Source organism: Somniosus microcephalus, chromosome 33, assembly GCF_052327205.1.
Source record: "Somniosus microcephalus isolate GS21.2 chromosome 33, FLI_Smic_1.0, whole genome shotgun sequence".
NCBI lineage: Eukaryota > Metazoa > Chordata > Chondrichthyes > Squaliformes > Somniosidae > Somniosus > Somniosus microcephalus.
Genome location: NC_141019.1, coordinates 31,468,409 through 31,487,878, shown reverse-complemented (window position 1 = coordinate 31,487,878; position 19,470 = coordinate 31,468,409). Strand labels below are relative to the sequence as shown.

The window sequence follows — 19,470 nt, the reverse complement described above, 5'->3', positions numbered from 1 at the left end:
TTACTGGTTGCCAATCTGAGAACGAACCATTTATCCCAACTCTCTGCTTTCTGTTAGAGAGCCAATCCTCCACCCACGGCAGAATATTACCCCCAATCCCGTGATTTTTTACCTTGAGCAATAATCTTTTGTGTGGCACCTTGTCAAATGCCTTTTGGAAGTCTAAATACACTACGTCCACTGGTTCCCCTTTATCCACCCTGTATGTTACTTCCTCAAAAAACTCCAGCAAATTAGTCAAACATGACTTCCCCTTCATGAAACCATGCTGAGTTTGTCCTATTAAATTATGTTTATCCAAATGTCCCGTTACTGTCTCCTTAATAATGGACTCTAACATTTTACCAACCACAGATGTTAGGCTAACCGGTCTATAGTTTCCAGCTTTCTGCCTACTACCCTTTTAAAATAAGGGTGTTACATTAGCAGTTTTCCAATCTGCCGGGACCTTTGCTGAGTCCAGTGAGTTTTGGAAAATTATTACCAATGCATCCACAATCCCTACCGCTACTTCCCTCAAGACCCTAGGATGCAAGCCATCAGGTCCAGGGGATTTATCCGCCTTGAGTCCCATTATTTTACCAAGTACCGAGACGAGGAGGAATTTCTTCTCTGAGGGTCGTGAATCTGTGGAATTCTCTTCCCCAGGGAGCTGTGGAGGCTGGGTCATTGAATATATTTAAGGTGGAGATGGACAGATTTTTGAACGATAAGGGAGTCAAGGGTTATGGGGAGCGGGCAGGGAAGTGGAGTTGAGGCCAAGATCAGATCAGCCATGACCTTATTGAATGGCGGAGCAGGCTCGAGGGGCCGAATGGCCGACTCCTGCTCCTATTTCTTACGTTCTTTTTGGGGGTATTTCTGCTGCTGAAATCTTGCTGCCCTTCACTATAGATCCTAAAGCTAGTACAATCTGCTCACCAACTGGCTTCTATCTTTTTAAAAAATTCAGTAGTGACATGATTATGTTGGTAGGCTGGGCTGGAGAATGTTGTTCTTTTTTTTTTCCCCCCTTCCTCATTTACCCACAGCAGTTTGTCAGGTGACCTACCGGAAAGCTGATTTAAGGCAAAGGAGGTTCAGCAACGAGCAGCTTTGAGCCTCAGACATTCCTCACAGTACTCCTAGATTACAGCACAGAAGGAGGTCATTCAGCCCATCGTGCCTGTGCCGGCTCTTTGGTAGAGCTAGCCAGTTAGTCCCACTCCCCTGCTCTTTCCTCATAGCCCAGCAATTTTTTTTCCTTTTCAAGTATCTATCCAATTCCCTTTTGAAGGTTACTATTGAATCCGCTACCACCGCCCTTTCAGGCAGCGCGTTCCAGATCATCACGACTCGCTGCGTAAAGAGGAACAGAGCCCGCGACCATTTAATTACCTCCCTTTTGTTCTTAATTATCTCTATGTGAAACAAGCATTGCGCTGTGGGCCAGTGTTGTTGCACCATCCCCACATCCAATGGAGTACGTATTCTCCCAGTATTTCTGCAGCTGTAAAGTAATTTGATGCGTATTATTCAGTAAAAACCATCCTGTGCCCTTGTGGTCCGAAGGCTTGTAATCACCAGTGGGTTCTCTCTTCAATTTTGCTGTAATGATTAGCTTTCATTCTAATTTTAGGCCATATGAGGGTCGAAAAGAGAGTGTGACAGACAGGAAATGTAAGCCCAATGTACTGTTCTTAATAGTTCATCAAGCTCGCGCTTCCTGACCAACACTTTGCTCTGTCGCGCTTAAAGTGTCGCACTCAAATTTCAGTGTCCCACTTCTTTAAAAAGAAAACTATAGACCAAGGAGTTCCACAGGAATATAAAATACCAGACCCAGAATGCATCCTCTCAACTGGCCTCTATATGAACTCACGTAGGGTTTGCTTAACAGCAGTTAAGCTTTCTAGCCTTAAAGGGACACACCTCTACATTTTGGTGGCAGGATTGTGTACATTTACGGAAAATTTCCTGAGCATGGAACAGTTAAACTTTGAGTGACCCTGAGCTTCTGTTTACTTAACAACAATTCGACTTTTTTGCCCGAAAGGGACAGAGCTGCACCATAGCAGAATAATATATTGTGCATGACGAAACTCCTGTCCTTTATTAAACAGCGTATCATCCAAGTTACCATGAGCAATGCCACAGGAGATCTGACATTAGAAATTTTTTTAAGTCTTGTGCCTGGCATGTGGTTGTCACAGTTCAAAATAATACACTTTATCACAATCTTTTTGGAAAAATGAAAGAAAGCCAGTCATTAACTGGGAGCCTGAAATTTCCAAGCACTTATAACTGCTCTCTTCACAGAATCACAGAATCTACAGTGCAGATAGAGGCCATTTCGGCCCATCGAGCCTGCACCGACACATATCCCACCCTATCCCCGTAACCCCACGTATTTAATCCCCTAACACTAAGGGTCAATTTATCATAGCCAAATCAACCTAACCTGCACATCTTTGGACTCAGCAGTTTATAAGTGGCTACAAAGAGCTGGATTGACCTACTTAGTGCAGTGGCCTTAGCTACACAGGCCCGGTTATTGGCTCAACCTCAGAACCGTGCCCTAGATCCCAGACTACCTGTGAGCAATGTGACTGAAGAGGCGATGTAGCTCAAAATTCAGGAATCATACAGGTAAACTTCAAAAAAAGCAAACGCTCAAAATGGCAATTAACTTACAAATGACCTCAGGATGTGAATGACATAAATTGTGCCATTCATGTGGAAATGACTTATGAAATATACTGGGTGGCCTGCTGGTGGCGCTGTCCAGGGAGAGTATAAATACTCGGGCACGGGCCCAGCTTGCTCAGGGACATTTTGTAAACAGGAACTAGTGAAGGATAACGAGACTTCTATGTTGTGAAACAGTCGATTAAAGCCTTATTTAATACTCTGACCAAGTGCCTAGTAGTTTTCTTACGTCAGTGTGTGCAACAATAATGAAATTCTAATTCTAACTTAATCAGGACGTGCCTATTCACAGCAATTAGATTTTGTGATTGATTAGATTACATAAGAACATAAGAAGTAGGAGCAGGAGTAGGCCATACGGCCCCTCGGGCCTGCTCCGCCATTCAATAGGATCATGGCTGATCCGAATCTAGACTCACGTCCACTTCCCTGCCCTCTCCCCGTAACCCCTAATTCCCTTATCTGCTAGGAAACTGTCTATCTCCGTTTTAAATTTATTTAATGTTGCAGCTTCCACAGCTCTCTGGGGTAGCAAATTCCATAGATTTACTACCCTCTGAGTGAAGAAGTTTCTCCTCATCTCAGTTTTGAAAGGGCAGCCCCTCATTCTAAGATTATGCCCCCTAGTTCTAGTCTCACCCATCAGTGGAAACATCCTCACCGCATCCACCCGATCAAGCCCCCTCACAATCTTATATGTTTCGATAAGATCGCCTCTCATTCTTCTGAACTCCAATGAGCAGAGGTCCAACCTACTCAACCTTTCCTCATACGTCATCTCCGGAATCAACCGAGTGAACCTTCTCTGAACCGCCTCGAGAGCAAGTATATCTTTTCTTAAATATGGAAACCAAAACTACACGCAGTATTCCAGGTGTGGCCTCACCAATACCCTGTATAACTGCAGCAAGACTTCCCTGCTTTTATACTCCATCCCCCTTGCAATAAAAGCCAAGATTCCATTGGCCTTCCTGATCACCTGCTGCACCTGCATACTAACTTTTTGTGTTTCATGCACCAGGACCCCCAGATCCCTTTGTACTGTAGCACTTTGCAGTTTCTCTCCATTTAGATAATAACTTGCTCTTTGATTTTTTCTGCCAAAGTGCATAACCTCACACTTTCCAATATTATATTCCATCTGCCAAATCTCTGCCCACTCACTTAGCCTGTCTATGTCCTTTTGCAGGTTTTTTATGTCCTCCTCACTCACTGCTTTCCCTCCCATCTTTGTATCATCGGCAAACTTGGATATGTTGCACTCGGTCCCTTCCTCCAAATCGTTAATATAGATTGTAAAGAGTTGGGGTCCCAGCACTGACCCCTGCGGAACACCACTAGTTACTGATTGCCAGCCCGAGAATGAACCATTTATCCCAACTCTTTGTTTTCTGTTAGATAGCCAATCTTCCACCCATGCCAGTATATTACCCCCAATCCCGTGATTTTTTTATCTTGATCAGTAATCTTTTGTGTGGAACCTTGTCAAATGCCTTTTGGAAGTCCAAATACACTACATCCACTGGTTCCCCTTTATCCACCCTGTATGTTACGTCCTCAAAGAATTCGAGCAAATTTGTCAAACATGACTTCCCCTTCATAAAACCATGCTGACTCTGTCCTATTAAATTATGTTTATCCAAATGCTCTGTTACTGTTTCCTTAATAATGGACTCCAACATTTTGCCAACCACAGATGTTAGGCTAACTGGTCTATAGTTTCCAGCTTTTTGTCTACTTCCCTTCTTAAATAAGGGTGTTACATTAGCAGTTTTCCAATCTGTCGGGACCTTTCCTGAGTCCAGGGAGTTTTGGAAAATAATCACCAATGCATCCACAATCCCTACCGCCACTTCTCTCAAGACCCTAGGAGTAGGCCATCAGGTCCGGGGGATTTATCCGCCTTAAGTCCCATTATTTTACCGAGTACCATCTCCTTAGTGATTTTAATCGTGTTTAGCTCCTCCCCCACCCCCCCCCCCCCCCACCCCCCCCATTGCCCCCTGTTTGTCCAGTGTTGGGATATTTTTAGTGTCCTCTACTGTAAAGACTGATACAAAATATTTGTTCAGCGTCTTTGCCATCTCCATGTTCCCCACCACTAGTTTCCCGGTCTCATCCTCTAAGGGACCAACGTTCACTTTAGCCACCCTTTTTCTTTTTATATAGCTGTAGAAACTCTTGCTATCTGTTTTTATATTTTTTGCTAGTTTACTTTCATAATCTATCTTCCCTTTCTTAATTAATCTTTTAGTTATTGTTTGCTGGCTTTTAAATGCTTCCCAATCTTCTATCCTCCCACTAGATTTGGCTACTTTATATGCCCTTGTTTTCAGTCGGATACTATCCTTTATTACTTTACTAAGCCACGGATGGCTATCTTTTCTTTTATTCCCCTTTTTCCTCAGTGGAATATATTTATCTTGAAAGATGTGAAATATCTCCTTGAATGTAGACCACTGCTCTTGTACCGTCTTACACTTTAATCTGTTTTCCCAGTCCACTTTAGTCAATTCTACTCTCATACCTTCATAGTCTCCTTTATTTAAGCTCAGTACGCTGGTTTGAGATCCAAATCTCTCACCCTCAAACTGAAAACCCAACTTTAGTAACAGAATAATACACAGATCATCCCGAGAGCAATGCCATGGGAGATCTATTAGTAAGCAACTTTTCTTGAATATCCAATTGAGATATAGAAATAATGCGGCCTGGTGATGTAACACAACAGTAAAGCATTCGTTCGGCACCAGTAGGTCCCTACATAATAAACTCTGAACGGTTAGGGAGGGGCCAGGTAGAGGGAATGCTTTTCTTAGAGGAGAGGGAGCAGGGATGGTGCAGGGAGCCGAGGGGGTAAGAAATGGTAACATGGTACAAACGCACCGTCTTCCAGCATCCGGTCACACACCAGCAGTGGCAGCGAGCTGAGAGCAGGCCATACCAGACCAGGCGACCCTCTCAGTCTGCACTAGGAGAGGCACACTGGGGCCTACAAGAAGAGGCAAAACTTGTCTCTAAAGAGTACATTGCACCTTTCCTATAACAGGCTGGGAGCCACGCAGTTGGTGATGTAAAATAACTACTGAGCACTTGGTTTGAGTATAAAACAAGGCTTTAATCAACTGTTTCACAACCATGAGTTTCTAGTTACATCGCTAGTTCCTGGTTACAAAAACATCCTGGGCAAGCTGGGCCCACGCCCGTGTATTTATACTCCTTGGACGGCGCCACCAGCTGGCCGCCCAGTGTTACTTCATGAGTCATTTCTTCATGAATGATAAAATTCATGACAGTTGGTATATCACACAGGGAGCTGTGATATCTTTGATCTGCTGGCTGTTTTGTGAAGCGGACCTGGAAACCCACGTTGCTCCAGAGAGTGCTGTCGAACTTGTTTCTGTTCTGGATCGGATTTCCCTGGTTTAATGTGGGTGGTAGATCCTGCAATGCAACGCAGGAGCAATTTGGAGTTTTCCTTCTGTATGTCTTCATTTGTAGAAACCTTGACAAACGTGAGCCGCTCATAGTGTGCCCAGCTGTTTCAGTGAAAATTCCACCTCGCCTCATCTGGCAATGCCTTTTTTTTTTGCCAATCGGTGACACCACGCTTAGCACGAGCACGAATCCAATCTTCAAATCAAGCTGATAACTAAACTAAAACTACATTTTTAAAATGGGCTGCGTTACAGATATATTTACCCAATTTTATCTGCAGTTTATAGGAATCCAGACTTGACATTTTCCCTCTTTTTTTCCCCCCTCCCCAGCCCCCCACCACTTGTTAATGTTCTGCTCATGTTTTCTCCCCTGCTCTCCTGAAGGCCTTGACTCCTTGCTGGAGCACAGTTCCATGGGCGCCGTGCACCTTTCAGTATCTTGACTAAATGGCGATTATTCATATATGACCCTTTACCATAACTGTTCGGCTATGCAACTGCAGGGAGCATCAAAGCTCAGCCCAGTCCTATCTTCTCCTCACCCAATGTCCACACACGTGCACTTTCCCGCAGGAGTGTTCGGCTACATTATGGGTGCGGTAACCTAGTGTTTGTGGTACTGGGCTAGAAACCCAGAGGTTGCGAGTTCAGTTCCCACTAGGGCAATGACAGCTTGTATTTATACAGCGCCTTTAACAGAGTAAAACGTCCCAAGGCGCCACACAGGTGGTGACATGAATCATTCATGAAAGAAAGACTTATGAAATAATACTGAGCGGCCTACAGGTGGCGCTGTCCAGGGAGAGTATAAATACTCGGGCACGGGCCCAGCTTGCGCAGGACATTCTTAACAGGAACTAGCCCCCACCTTTCCCAGTCAGTGATTGTACAATTCAGGCCAGATTCAATGCCGAAATCCCTGTCTTTCCCAAATTTGGTAGCTGAGACCCCCACCCTCTTGTTGCACCAGTCAGACAACTGTGTTCCTCCACCCCCTACAGCTTCCACTTAATGTATGGCCTGCTCCTCTAATTGAGACAAGTGATCACTCCATCTGCACAGGCAAAATAAGGCTGGGAGGAGGTTTTAAGTGTAGCAGCCATTAACTGGGTTGGAGAAGATGTTCAGAGAAGCCTTTTGTCTCCAGTTGTCAAGAGGCTCCTTGTTGCTGGCTAAAATACATGGTAGATGAGAAATAAAGAGTTTATTAATAATTGTTAATAAGTTTGTTAATGGTTAATCAGAAAAGAGTGTATGTGTGTGTGTGGATATATGTGTATATATAATATACAGTCATCTTGCACTGTGGGTGGCAGTAAACTCATTTGAAAGGAGACAGGATAACTAGTTCTTCAGACAGCAGTAGATGGGCTCCTGACATTGTGTTGTGACAAAAGGCTGTTCAGTCCCTCTTCAACAGTTAATCGCTGCTCTCAGTGAAGGCAAACATCCACTTTAGAGCTTGTTGCAACTGTGCAGGCGAAATAATAAAACTGAATTGGTGTCAAGAGCTTGACATGAGAGATACACTTTGCATATCAGATGCATGTTTTAAGTCTTGGAATGATACTGTTCCATTCGTGCCCAATATGAGACGGACAAGATCCTCGTTCGGCGGTTTTCCTTTTTGCAGTTGTTGATGTGCTCCTGTGCTCTGCAGTAATCTTCTCTCCAATGTCTTTCTCCAATTGCTTCTACTTCTTGCTTTGCTGGATTCTGGCTGCAGCCAAACGCAGGGTGTGGAAATTAAAGCGTTTTGGTAGTTTAAGAAATATTTACAGAGCAGGTAACGTCCTTTTAAATTGTCTCCAGTGGCTTGAACCATCGTTAGTTGTTGTGTGTGTTCTGTCCGGAGTATCTCTGTGTTCAAGCGTTTGTCCTGTCCCTTTTTTGCGTTTCAGTGTCTTTTTTGCGTCCGTGAATGTTGAATCCTCACTCCCGAGCCTGTCTGGACTGTGAACCCCATGTTTGAGTGTTCTTATGGTTTGGGGGTGGGGGTGGGGGTGCTGGGGGGGGTGCGGGAGAAGGGACAAACAGAGGGCAGCCCAGTGTATATTTGCTAGATAATGGAAAAGGAGAATTGTGTTAATGTTCATGTATATGCAGAATGAAGGCCAAACGTTCTGCTTATTTAAAGAAATCTGTCCCATTAATTAAACTGCACGTTAAACAGGGCTGTGTTAGCCTGCAAATCCATTTTGGTAGATGCACAATGTGGCTCTTGCAAAAGAACGACTCCAGGTGAATAGAACCCTTTAAAATACATATCAGAGGGAGAATTTCCGCTGGTCGCTTATGTGCCAGCAACATTGTAAGCATAGTGGGAGCAGCTGTGGTTTGCTATTTCTAGCAAACTTGTAAAATCCTTCTCAAAGAATGTGTGACTTATGGAGCAGAGCCCCCGCCCCTCCCCGGGCGGTATCCTGGGGTAGAGTTCCTTGGATTCTGGCCACCCCTTCGGTACCTTGGCCCCAGTGGCCACTCTTCATGTGTGCCCTTGGACAGAGTGTGTCCACAGGCCAGTTGAGCTTGGTGCATCACAACAGAGTCCAATCCTGTCCTGTCACTCGTCACTCGCCCACTTTCCATCAGGGAAGGCGATCGGTAGCTGGAACCTTGGCTGATTTCGCCCCCCCCCCGGTTGGGACATTGAGGCAAACTGTCATGCCTCTGCTGAAACACCACCTGACACAGCACAGGGCAGGGCTCGAACCTGGGCCGTTCCTGGTTTGTACAGCTCAGTCCCACACTGGGCAGCAAGCTTACTAACTCAACCAATAGCAGGTAGCGGGTGGCCTTGGAACAGTTTGATTGGATAGGTTTTCAGCCTCATGAAAAATGAAGTTTTGATATTCTATTAATGTGCAGCTATAACCTTATCATATCGTGTGTGACTGGTTAATCTGTTCCACGTGAATACATAGTTTCTTTTAGCGAGTGCAAGGCTATACACAGCACACTGTGAACACTCTGCTTATTGATCTATATCCAACACTGGGTAGGAGAGCCAAGTTCACAGACCTTTACATCAGTGACTGTTCCACGATTCTGTTGGAAAACAATCCATTTCTCCATTTCCCCTCTCACAGAGCAAGAGGAGAACATCGAGTTCACCATTGTCTCCAGCACGGGCCAGATGTGGTACTTTGAAGCGGTGAATTTTGAAGAGAGGGATGCCTGGGTCCAAGCCATTGAGAGTCAAATCCTGGCCAGTCTGCAGTCCTGTGAAAGTAGCAAGAACAAGGTAAACTGAGTCAGCAAAGCCCTTGCCTTGAATATCTCTTAATGTCTCTTAATCTCTCCCGCTTTCTATCCTATCACTGACCTTCCCTTTTGTTCTTTCATCCCCTCCCCCTTTTCCCAGCTGCCAAACTTGCTTTCCATTTCCTGCTTTTTTTCCCAGTTCTGATGAAAGGTCATCGACCTGAAACGTTAACTCTGTTTCTCTCTCCACGGATGCTGCCTGGCCTGCTGAGTTTTTCCAGCGTTTCCTGTTGTTATCCCAGAGTATGGTTCCTGTTAATGTACTGCATGCATAAAGCTGCCCCAATAGATGTTTGTGCTGTCTCCAAAACGAATCCCCCAAATACAGTAGATATGATGGACCTTTACACAAGTTTGTTTCATGCCCTATAAGTGAATAATTTCACCAAATTTGTGCTCATCGAGGTAAAGGATGGCAGGGCCACACATTTTTGACAATGTTGTCGGCATCAGCTATCCCCAGAGCGATGTTCTTCAAACTTGTTTTAAGGTTCTGTGTAATGCAAGATTGAATGAAAAAGAAAGCAATTCATTCAGGTTTGAAACAGCTTTATATTCAACCGTTTAGCCGTTGGCAACAAACTCCACCCTCAGTCACGGCTAGAGCGAAGTGCATCGCACCAGTTTCCTGATTCCAGGCGATTTCCCGATTCCTTGACCAGACATGTGCCCCAGCAGCACTTTCACCCAGACCCGGATTTCAGGTCCATTGTGTATTGTGAGAGAACGATCCTTTTCCTACTGTCTTCATGTGTCCATTGAGCTCCCTAAGTGCAATAACTTTATACTTTAGGCTCGGATGGACAGCCGGAGTGAAGCGGTTGCCCTTCAGGCGATAAGAAACGCCAAAGGAAATTCATTCTGTGTTGACTGCGCTGCAGCAAGTAAGAACCTACATTTGCTTTCCAAAACCTTTAATGTTAAAGCAAAGATCACCAAATTAAACGTGTTGTTTCCTGTCGAGATTGCGTTGTCTTTTGTAAATTGGCTTCGGTGTGAATGTTTAAATTGTCAAACTCCCTTCTGACTGGGCTGCAGTATCGCATCAGCACTCGGACCTTGCAGCTAAGTCATGCGTGGCTCTGAGTTTTTACACCTAGCTGGAGTTTAGTGGGCTAGAAGTCCCGGGAGAGGTGGGGGTTTGGAGCGGGCTACAGGGGCAGGGCCGATCACGACACCTGTGATGTTTGAGGAACACTCCTGCTCCTCCTGGCTCCAGAGGGAGGTGTTTCTGGGCAGGGAAAAAAAAACTTACCTTTGGTTGGTGGCGACAGAAGAATCCTGAGTGGGGTAGGCCCGATACCTGCCCCGCTCATGAGGTGACCAATTTGTGAAAGAGGGCCTTTATGTTAGCCCCGTAATTTATATATTCAAGGGGCCTCACACCTGTTTTAGGTATCCACCCAGGACGCTTAAAAAAAAAAAAAAGGGCCCCATAAATTTGGCAGTGGGACCAATTCCTGCACAGATTGGGCACAGGCCAAACCACTGCTAAATTGGTCTGCTTTGCGTCCGTTTTACTCCTGAAAAATGGGTGCATCGCATACCAATTTCTACCCCAATGTACTTCAGACATTAGGCCTAAAGGAGGGCTTTGAACTGGTAGTTAACTAAGATCCACAGTAGGCTCGGAATGACTTCAAGGCCTTTTATCCTGTTTCACATTTCATTGCATGTCTGACGCATTCAGATAAAGCTGCTGCAGTCTTCTTTCCGGCTCATGAAACCATCCTGTTTATACCAGAGGTAGCTGCATCAGTCAACATGTAAAGAAAAAAAAATGGGCATCCCTGCCTCAACCACTCGGATGCTCCTACACCACCAATCAACGAGCGTTTCACATCTCAGGAAAACTGGTGGGAAAATGTGTCAAACCAGTGGGAAGAGGGTTTTTATTGCTGCTGATATCTCTCCACACTCTGACCTTCCCCAGGCCATGCACCAACTGTGAGCAACCTGCTCCCAGGCCATCCCTGTTCTTGTGCTGGCCGTAGGTGGTGTACAAAGACGGGCTTGGTACCTCCACCTCGAGGCCTCCAACCCATGCATCCCTGCAGCAACATGGCTGAGGTGAGCAACTCAGTACAGGAAACTCTTTTTCATCCGGCACCGACGGGACCGGCGTGGTGCCGGTTTATCAAAAAGTCCGGATTACAGAGAGGTATAGTTAAAAGGTACGAGAGCTCCGTACACAGCAACAAATCCAGGCTTCCCTGTTGCTTAGCAACAGCTGCAAGAAGCCCGGCCACAGACCAAGCGTCCCTGTTGCTTAGCAACAAGTGCAGGAACCCCCGATTACACAGCCAAGAATCAAGAAACGGCCACTAATATGAAGAGAAACTTAACTGAACCTACTCCTGAATTTTGCCGGTTAACCGAGATTTCTGGTTGTTTGGGTGCCGGTAAATCGAGAGTTTCCTGTAGTGGGAGGACTGCAGGCTCGAACCTCATGCCACCAATGTGGAGTCACATTGCTCTGCACCTCCTAAATCTGCCCACACATTTATGAGTTTTCATATGTGACCACTATATTTTCATGCTTTATCCGTTTCTTAAAAAAAAATTGAAGTTGTGAAATTTTCTTTCCCCCTTTTATAGATCCTACCTGGGCAAGTCTGAACTTAGGAGCACTCATCTGTATTGAATGCTCAGGGATTCACCGCAACCTTGGGACCCATCTTTCGCGAGTACGCTCTCTGGACCTTGATGACTGGCCTTTGGAGCTAACTCTTGTATTAACGTCCATCGGAAATGAGATGGCAAACAGCGTGTGGGAGAGGAATACCCGGGGGCGCAACAAGCCCACCCCAGAATCGACACGGCAAGTGACTGCTTAGCGCTCTCCATTGCTAAGGTCACCAGCAAGAGGTTTGGGTCTGAGGGAGAGGAGCCATACTTCTGAAGTACTACACATTTGATGGCATGCTTCTCATTCCCATCAGGAAATGTGCTTTGTGCACAGATATCTGCCACCTCATTCTTTGCATCGAAGAACATGAGAAATAGGAGCAGGAGGAGGCCATTTGGCCCTTCGAACCTGCTCCGCCATTCAATGAGATCATGGCTGATCTTCGACCTCAACTCCACTTTACCACCCGATCCCCGTATCCCGTGATTCCCTCAGTATCCAAATATCTATCGCTCTCGGTCTTGAATATACTCAACGACTGAGCCTCCACAGCCCTCTGGGGTAGAGAATTCCAAAGATTCACCACCCTCTAGGTGAAGAAATTCCTCCTCATCTCAGTCTAAAATGGCCGACCCCTTATACTGAGGCTGTGACCCCTGGTTCTAGACTCTCCAGCCAGGGGAAACATCCACCCAGCATCTATCCTGTCAAGCCCTGTCAGAATTTTATATATTTCAATGAGATCACCTCTCATTCTTCTAAACTCTAGGGAATATAGGCCTAGTCTACCCAATCTCTCCTCGTAGGACACTCTCTAGGAGACCTCTTCCAGTCTGGCTCAAAACTCGAGATACTGAGAGGCAGTCCTTGATGCTTGGAATTGTCACCTTCATTCTACATTGTCTAGTGCTTTACAAAGCTGCTATACACAAAAAATGTGATAGCCCCCCCCCACACACAACATTTCCAGGCTCCTCCTCCTCGTGCTCATTTTGAAAACTCTGAATTTTCCGTCTGAGCTCTTTAAAGTTCCTGGGGCTGGAGGATTGGGGGAATTCCTGTCTGATTTAAATCTGTCAATCACTAGGAGCAGCCTTCTCCAATCCTCTAAGGCCGGGACCTATTCAAAAGTATAAGCTGAGCCAAAGTTAAAATCAGCCTCGCACACAAAGATAAAAGAAGCCGGCAAGGGGCTCTGTGGGCTGGATAAAAATAGGGATCGATTTGGCCTGCAGTCCAACACCACCAGCCTAGTATGTCATGTGGCCCCCTATCTTAAATTTTTTAGTCCATTTCTCTGAATGCTTAGTTGATAATTGCTCTGTGTGGTGGTGTACCAAGCCATAGAGATCACAAAGGAGTCAGATTCGCTACCTGGTCATAGACTCATAGAATGATACAGCACAGAAGGAGGCCATTCAGCCCATCGTGCCTGTGCCGAATGAACTGACCTCAGCCAGGGAGGTAGTGGGGACCCTACGATTGGCTTCAGTGTCCCCACGTTGGGCAACTTGGTCGACTTTGGAGAGGACAGAATTAGCTTTGGCTGCAATGCCTTCTCCACGTGACGGAATAGTCTGCCAACACAGAGCGAAGTACCAGCAGGCTGCCAGCACCTGCAGAACTGTACTCCAGCGCTGGTCAGTGCCTCCGGGAGTGAGAAAAGGGGAAAAACATTCACACTTCATACAAATGCAAAGCGCCATCACTGTGTCTAACTATTACTAAATCTTAAAATGACTTATCAACTGGATCTCCAGAGGGCATCTCTGGCTCGTCCACAGTAAGTTACCCCCACAGAAGTTCACCCACCTTCCTAGAAATCTTAACAGAATTTTACCCATATGGAGGAGATAACACGGCTGTTGCCAGTCACGTTCTGAGTAGACTCTTCCAGGCTTAAGCAAAACATTGTCGAAGGACAGAAAGCAGAGTGGGAGTGAAGGGTAGCTATTCACAGTGGCAGAAGGTGGGTAGTGGAGTTCCACAAGGATCAGTGCTGGGACCACTGCTGTTCACAATTTACATTAACGATTTAGACTTTGGAATCAAAAACACAATTTCTAAATTTGCGGATGACACCAAATTTGGTGGGATAGTCAATACTGAGGAGGACTGCAACAAATTACAGGAGGACATTAATAAACTTGCAGAATGGGCATATAATTGGCAAATTAATTTCAACACAGATAAATGTGAGGTATTACATTTTGGTAAGAAAAATAAAGGAGGTCACTTATTACTTGGAAAATAGGAATCTAAGTGGGGTAAAAGAGCAAAGGGATTTCTGAGTACAAATACACAAATCACTACAAGTAACAACACAGGTTAACAAGGCCATAAAAAAGCACTAGGGTTTATTTCTAGAGGGATAGAATTGAAAAGTAGGGAAGTTATGCTAAACCTGTATCGAACCTTGGTTAGACCACACTTGGAGTACTGCGTACAGTTGTGGTCGCCATATTATAAAAAGGATATAGAGGCACTGGAGAGGGTGCAGAGAGGATTTACAAGGATGATACCAGAAATGCGAGGGTATACATATCAGGAAAGGATGAACAGGCTGGGTCTCTTTTCTCTTGAAAAAAGACTGAGGGGTGACCTAATAGAGGTCTTTAAAATTATGAAAGGTTTTGATAGAGTGGATACAGAGAGACTGTTTCCACTTGTGGGGAAGAGCATAACTAGAGGCCATCAATATAAGATAGTCACCAAGAAATTCAATGGGGAATTCAGAAGAAACTTCTTTACCCAGAGTGGTGTGAATGTGGAACTCGCTACCACAGGGAGTGGTTGAAGCGAATAGTATAGATGCATTTAAGGGGAGGCTGGACAAGCATATGAGGAAGAAGGGAATAGAGGGTTACGCTGATAGAGTTAGATGAGGAAAGATGGGAGGAGGCTCGAGTGGAGCATAAACGCCGGCATGGACTGGTTGGGCCGAATGGCCTGTTTCTGTGTCGTATATCCTACGTAATCCTATGTAAACTGTTGCTGTTTTTAACTTGCTTCTAGTCATAAATATTGAGACACCGCTGTGACCTGCCCTTTCCCCCACCCCCCTTCCTGTTATAGGGAAGAAAGGGAGAACTGGATCAGAGCGAAGTACGAGCAGAAGCTCTTTGTCGCGCCCTTGAAATACCGCGACGCTCCCATTGGAAAGCAGCTGTTCCGAGCCGTCATGGAGAAGGACCTTCACAGCATCTTGCTGCTGCTTGCTCACGCCAAGAAGGAGCACATCAACGAATGCACTGAAGATAAAGACAAGCGGACAGCTCTGCACCTCGCCTGTGAGCTGAAGGATGTAGTAATAACGCAGCTTCTTGTCTGGGTAGGTTTGATTCAGCCTGGCACAGATCCTGTCCTCAGCGTTCCTTTTCTCTCAAGGATGGCCTGATAACTCAAACAGCGCTGCGCTCCCCTCCCCTCCCCTCCCCTCCCCACCCCTCCCCACCCCACCCCCTGGCTGACGAGGCCTCAGTTAAACATCTCGGCTGAAGAATGGCACCTCTGACAACACAGCACTCCCTCAGTACTGCAGTGGGGAATTGGCCACAATGTAACGGGGAGATAATAAGTAGAATGAGAAGAGATGCAGCCAATGACATTTGGAGCTGAGTGTGGTATCTTTTTTCCGCATTCTTGCCTGCTTGCTTTGCGTGTGCCCCACCTTACAATAGGTTTACCCTGGCAGTGATCAGATCTATGGCGGAAGAATTCTAGTTCCATTTAATGAGATATCTTCAAATTGTAATATTCTTTCCGACATCTGTATCGCCCCACACTTTCCTGGGATAAGCTATTGCAGGGTGTAACTGTCAATCTCTTCCGCGCCACGCAGCCAAAAGCACAGGATTGCAGAGGGATCTGCTCAGTACACTTTGCTGGGATGAACCGCACAACTTCACATTACTTTTGGTCCCAACTGGAATTTCAAAGCACTTTAAAATGTCTGCGCTGTGTTGGACGTTCAGCAAGACATTTCCAGCGGTCAACATTGGAAATTGAACTCTTCGCTGATACAGTTACAGTAACACTCTAGAATCACTGGGCTAGAAATTCAGTAAGGCCCCGCCAGCTTTGCGCCCAGTTACCGCCCAAAGAGGGCTTCTGCGCCAATAGAGGAGTTTGCGCTGATATTCAGCGCAGCGGTAATGGCGGCGGTAGCCGGTAGCGCTGCGTCGGCACCGATGACGTCATCGGTGTGCACAGTGCCCCGGTTCCGCCCCGATACCGGCCCGACCCCCATATTTAGTTGCGGCCGCCTCTTCCGCAGCGGCCGCAAACAACGTTCTGCAACCGTGGCCGTCCTGCAGCCTTAGTGGCGCTAGTTAAGGCGGAGGTGCGGCCGGCCGCTTTTTCGGTGGCCGCCTGCCCGCACCTCCTTCCCCGGCCTCCTCCACCCCCCCCCCCCCCCGCCCCGCGGCATTGCCGGCTGCTTTCCGCGAGCCCGGCACTTCTCCGTGGTGCCGGGCTCATTTGCCGGCACTATCAAGCGGCGATCTCCCCGTTGCAGGCACCTCCCCCTTAAGAGAAGGAGGAGGCCTGCAGTACCGCAGCCTGCCGCTCCGCAGCGGGTGGCGCAGCGGCACCTACAGCGCTGAAATTCAGTTTCAGCGCCCCAAGCGGGGGCGGGCACACCCTGGAATAGCGCCTGGTTCCGACTTGGGGCGCAAAAACTGAATTTCTGACGGTCGCAACTGGCTCCGCGCGCAGCGCTAACTTTTGGGCGCAAGCGAGCTGGCGGGGCCTTACTGAATTTCTAGGCCACTGTTCTTAGTGATTAAAATGTGGGCAACTCCTCAGAGGGACAGTGCTCCAGTAGTGGAATTTTAAAGAAAAAACTTATTGCAGTTTATTTTTTACCCCCTCCACTTTCACCGTTCCCACCCCTTCTCCCAGTGTCGAGCACAAGCCCCCGCATAGAATCTTACAGCACAGAAGGAGGCCATTCAGCCCATCGTGCCTCTTTGAAAGAGCTCTCCAATTAATCCCACTTGCCCTGCTCTTTTCCCACAGCCCTGCAAATTTTTCCCCTTCAAGTATCTATCCAATTCCCTTTGAATGTTCCCAACTGGATCTGCTTCCACCGCCCTTTCAGTGTATTCCAGATCATCATAACTCGCTGCTTAAAAATAAATTCTCCTCATTTCCTCCCTGGATTTTTTTTGCCGATTATCTTCAATCGGTGTCCTCTGGTTACCGACCCTCCTGCCACTGGAAACAGTTTCTCATACAGTATTGGTTAGAATCTGCCACTCCGTATGTGGTGAGCAAGTGGTCATTTAATCTTAACAGGCAGAATATCGTGGGGGACGTGTGGCCAAGCAAACGCACCCAGCATGCAGTGCTGCGCAGCAAGGGCAGAGGACGACAATTTACCTCGTGTTCCTAATCCCAGCTAAGCCAGAAGTCCAGTGAAGCAAGGTCCTTTTCCAGAGAGAGACAGGCACAGATACAACTCTTGGCCTTCTCTAATACCTCGTCAGGTGCTTTTACACTAACTGCAGCCAATGGAAGGGAGCTCCAGTCTTCCTCCATCAGCTATATTGCACAAGTGTGGGCAAGCCCAGCTCCCTTAGCCCGAGGGCACTGTAAACCCTGGAGAATGTGGGTCTGTGATTCTGCTGTCAGTATAGAGCAGTCGGGATGTGCAACAAGAGACAGTCAGGAATCTTGTGCTGCTGCTGTTGTGCCAGAGGAGAGGAGAGGTCTCTCTCTCTCTCTCTCTCTCTGTGCCCAGGAGAGGGAGGAGAGACAGAGGGGAGACCACATCTGCTGCTGCTGCTGCTGAAGAGAGAGGGAGAGAGTGTGTGCGTCTCTCTCTCTGAGAGGAGGAGCTGCCAGCGTCTGCACCTGCGAGTGCTGCAGAGGTGCCTGGAGAGGGGACAGAGAGAGAGGGAGAGAAACATCGGAGGGAAGCATTAACCCCCCAAAAAATAGAGCAGTTGGTTTTGGCAATGTAAATGGCAGCAAACGTGCTGTCTTTGCAGCTGCATCTAAAAGCGGGGCCAAACACGTTTACAGAGACCGGCTCCCCATCCAAGAGGTAAGAGTGCACCCCCCACCCACCCACCCACCCCCAAAAAAAACTGGCTGAAGTTCAGTGCAAACATAAAAGCGCATAATGCGAGTGGTTTCGTTGTTGCTGTTGGCAGAGGCTTGCCTGGCAATGCTCGTGGGGACAGGGCGGGATTGTTGCAGGAGCCTGGGTTTTGGGGGGCACGAACCGTGGAGGAGGTAACACATTTGAGAAACGACGGGAAATCTTTTCCGAAATAAAAGTGACGCTCTCGTCTTGGTTTTTTGTGTGCTCCACAGTATGGCGTTGACGTGAAGGCCAGAGACATGAATGGAAACACGGCCCTGTACCACGCCCGCCGAGCAGGTAGCCAGGAGTGCATGGATGTTCTGTTGCAACACGGTTGCCCTGGCGACGGCTGCAGTATGACGCCCAGTCTCAGCAGGAAAAGCATCAACGCCAGTCTCGGAAGGACTGAGTCCAGGCTTCCACATTAAAGAGAAGCCTTGACGCACTGTGCTTCCACACCTTTACATTCTTAAAGGGCAGCTACCGCAGCCTCCAGACTTCCCACCCCCATTTTATTGCCGAATTTGGTGACCAGGGGGGCACAATTCATGGAAACCAGAAGCTTATTTTCCAACAAGCGGCGATATCAATTGTCCCAAAGCCCTCGGACCGAGAGATTGAAACTGCTGTTCTTCAATGCAAGAGCGGCTCGATGTTTTAAGGCCTATTTCCTGGGCTGTCCTTACCAGGTCCGATCTAAAGGTAATGCGATGTCAGGGGTGTCACGACTTGTAGGACAGCAGTTTAGCCGCAGGAGCCAGGCTTTGAGGAAGGTTTCTGCTACTCCAGTCGTTTCATCATTCTTAAAAAGAACTGAAAGTTGTTTACACAAAGCAAAAACCGTGACGTGCTGGAGTCATGAACCTGCAGTAAGTTATAGAGGCCAATTTTCAGCTACAAATGTTTTATATTTGACATAATGAACATGTCAGTTTTATTTTCTAACTGTTTAAATGGTGGTCCGATCAGTACTGAATGTTCCTTTGCAGTTTTCTTTCAGATGTGCACTTGTATTTAAATTTGTAAAGGAAATTTGTGTGTAATATTGGATATTACAGTATTTAGAGAAATGCGAAGACCTACGGAACATTCTTTCGTACTATCCTCTGAAGTTCAAACAAGGAATAGTTGTATTATCATTCTTTGGGGGAAATGAAAAGGAGTCATTGAAGTAGCAGATGTCTAAATTGTCCACCCTACGAGGCACCACGAGTGCTGTATTGGGCAGAAAGCCCTTTAACCTTACATAACCACACTGCATTCCGTCATAATAGTGCGACAGTCCGCAGTGGCTTGGCTGAGGTTGTATTTGAAGCCGGGCCTTTAACTTTGAAGTGCTGTTGGGCAAAAAAGGAAAA

At 46.8% G+C, this 19,470-nt stretch overlaps 1 protein-coding gene across 3 annotated transcripts in view; it reads left to right on the top strand.

Annotated features, from left to right (window-relative positions):
• The window catches only part of LOC147097098 (arf-GAP with GTPase, ANK repeat and PH domain-containing protein 1-like), a 189,577-nt gene extending 170,394 nt beyond the window's left edge, over window positions 1-19,183 (top strand). For 2 of the 3 annotated variants that reach the window (XM_085972930.1, XM_085972929.1), the window contains exons 14-18: window positions 9,218-9,372; window positions 10,186-10,276; window positions 11,991-12,213; window positions 15,097-15,352; window positions 18,343-19,183. In XM_085972930.1, the coding sequence (XP_085829056.1) occupies window positions 9,218-9,372; window positions 10,186-10,276; window positions 11,991-12,213; window positions 15,097-15,352; window positions 18,343-18,540 (923 nt within the window). In that variant the 3' untranslated portion in view covers window positions 18,541-19,183. Of the gene's footprint in view, window positions 1-7,854; window positions 7,915-9,217; window positions 9,373-10,185; window positions 10,277-11,990; window positions 12,214-15,096; window positions 15,353-18,342 lie in introns of all 3 variants that reach the window. The other variant, XM_085972928.1, reaches the window with a different exon arrangement.
• Window positions 19,184-19,470: the final 287 nt, after the last annotated feature.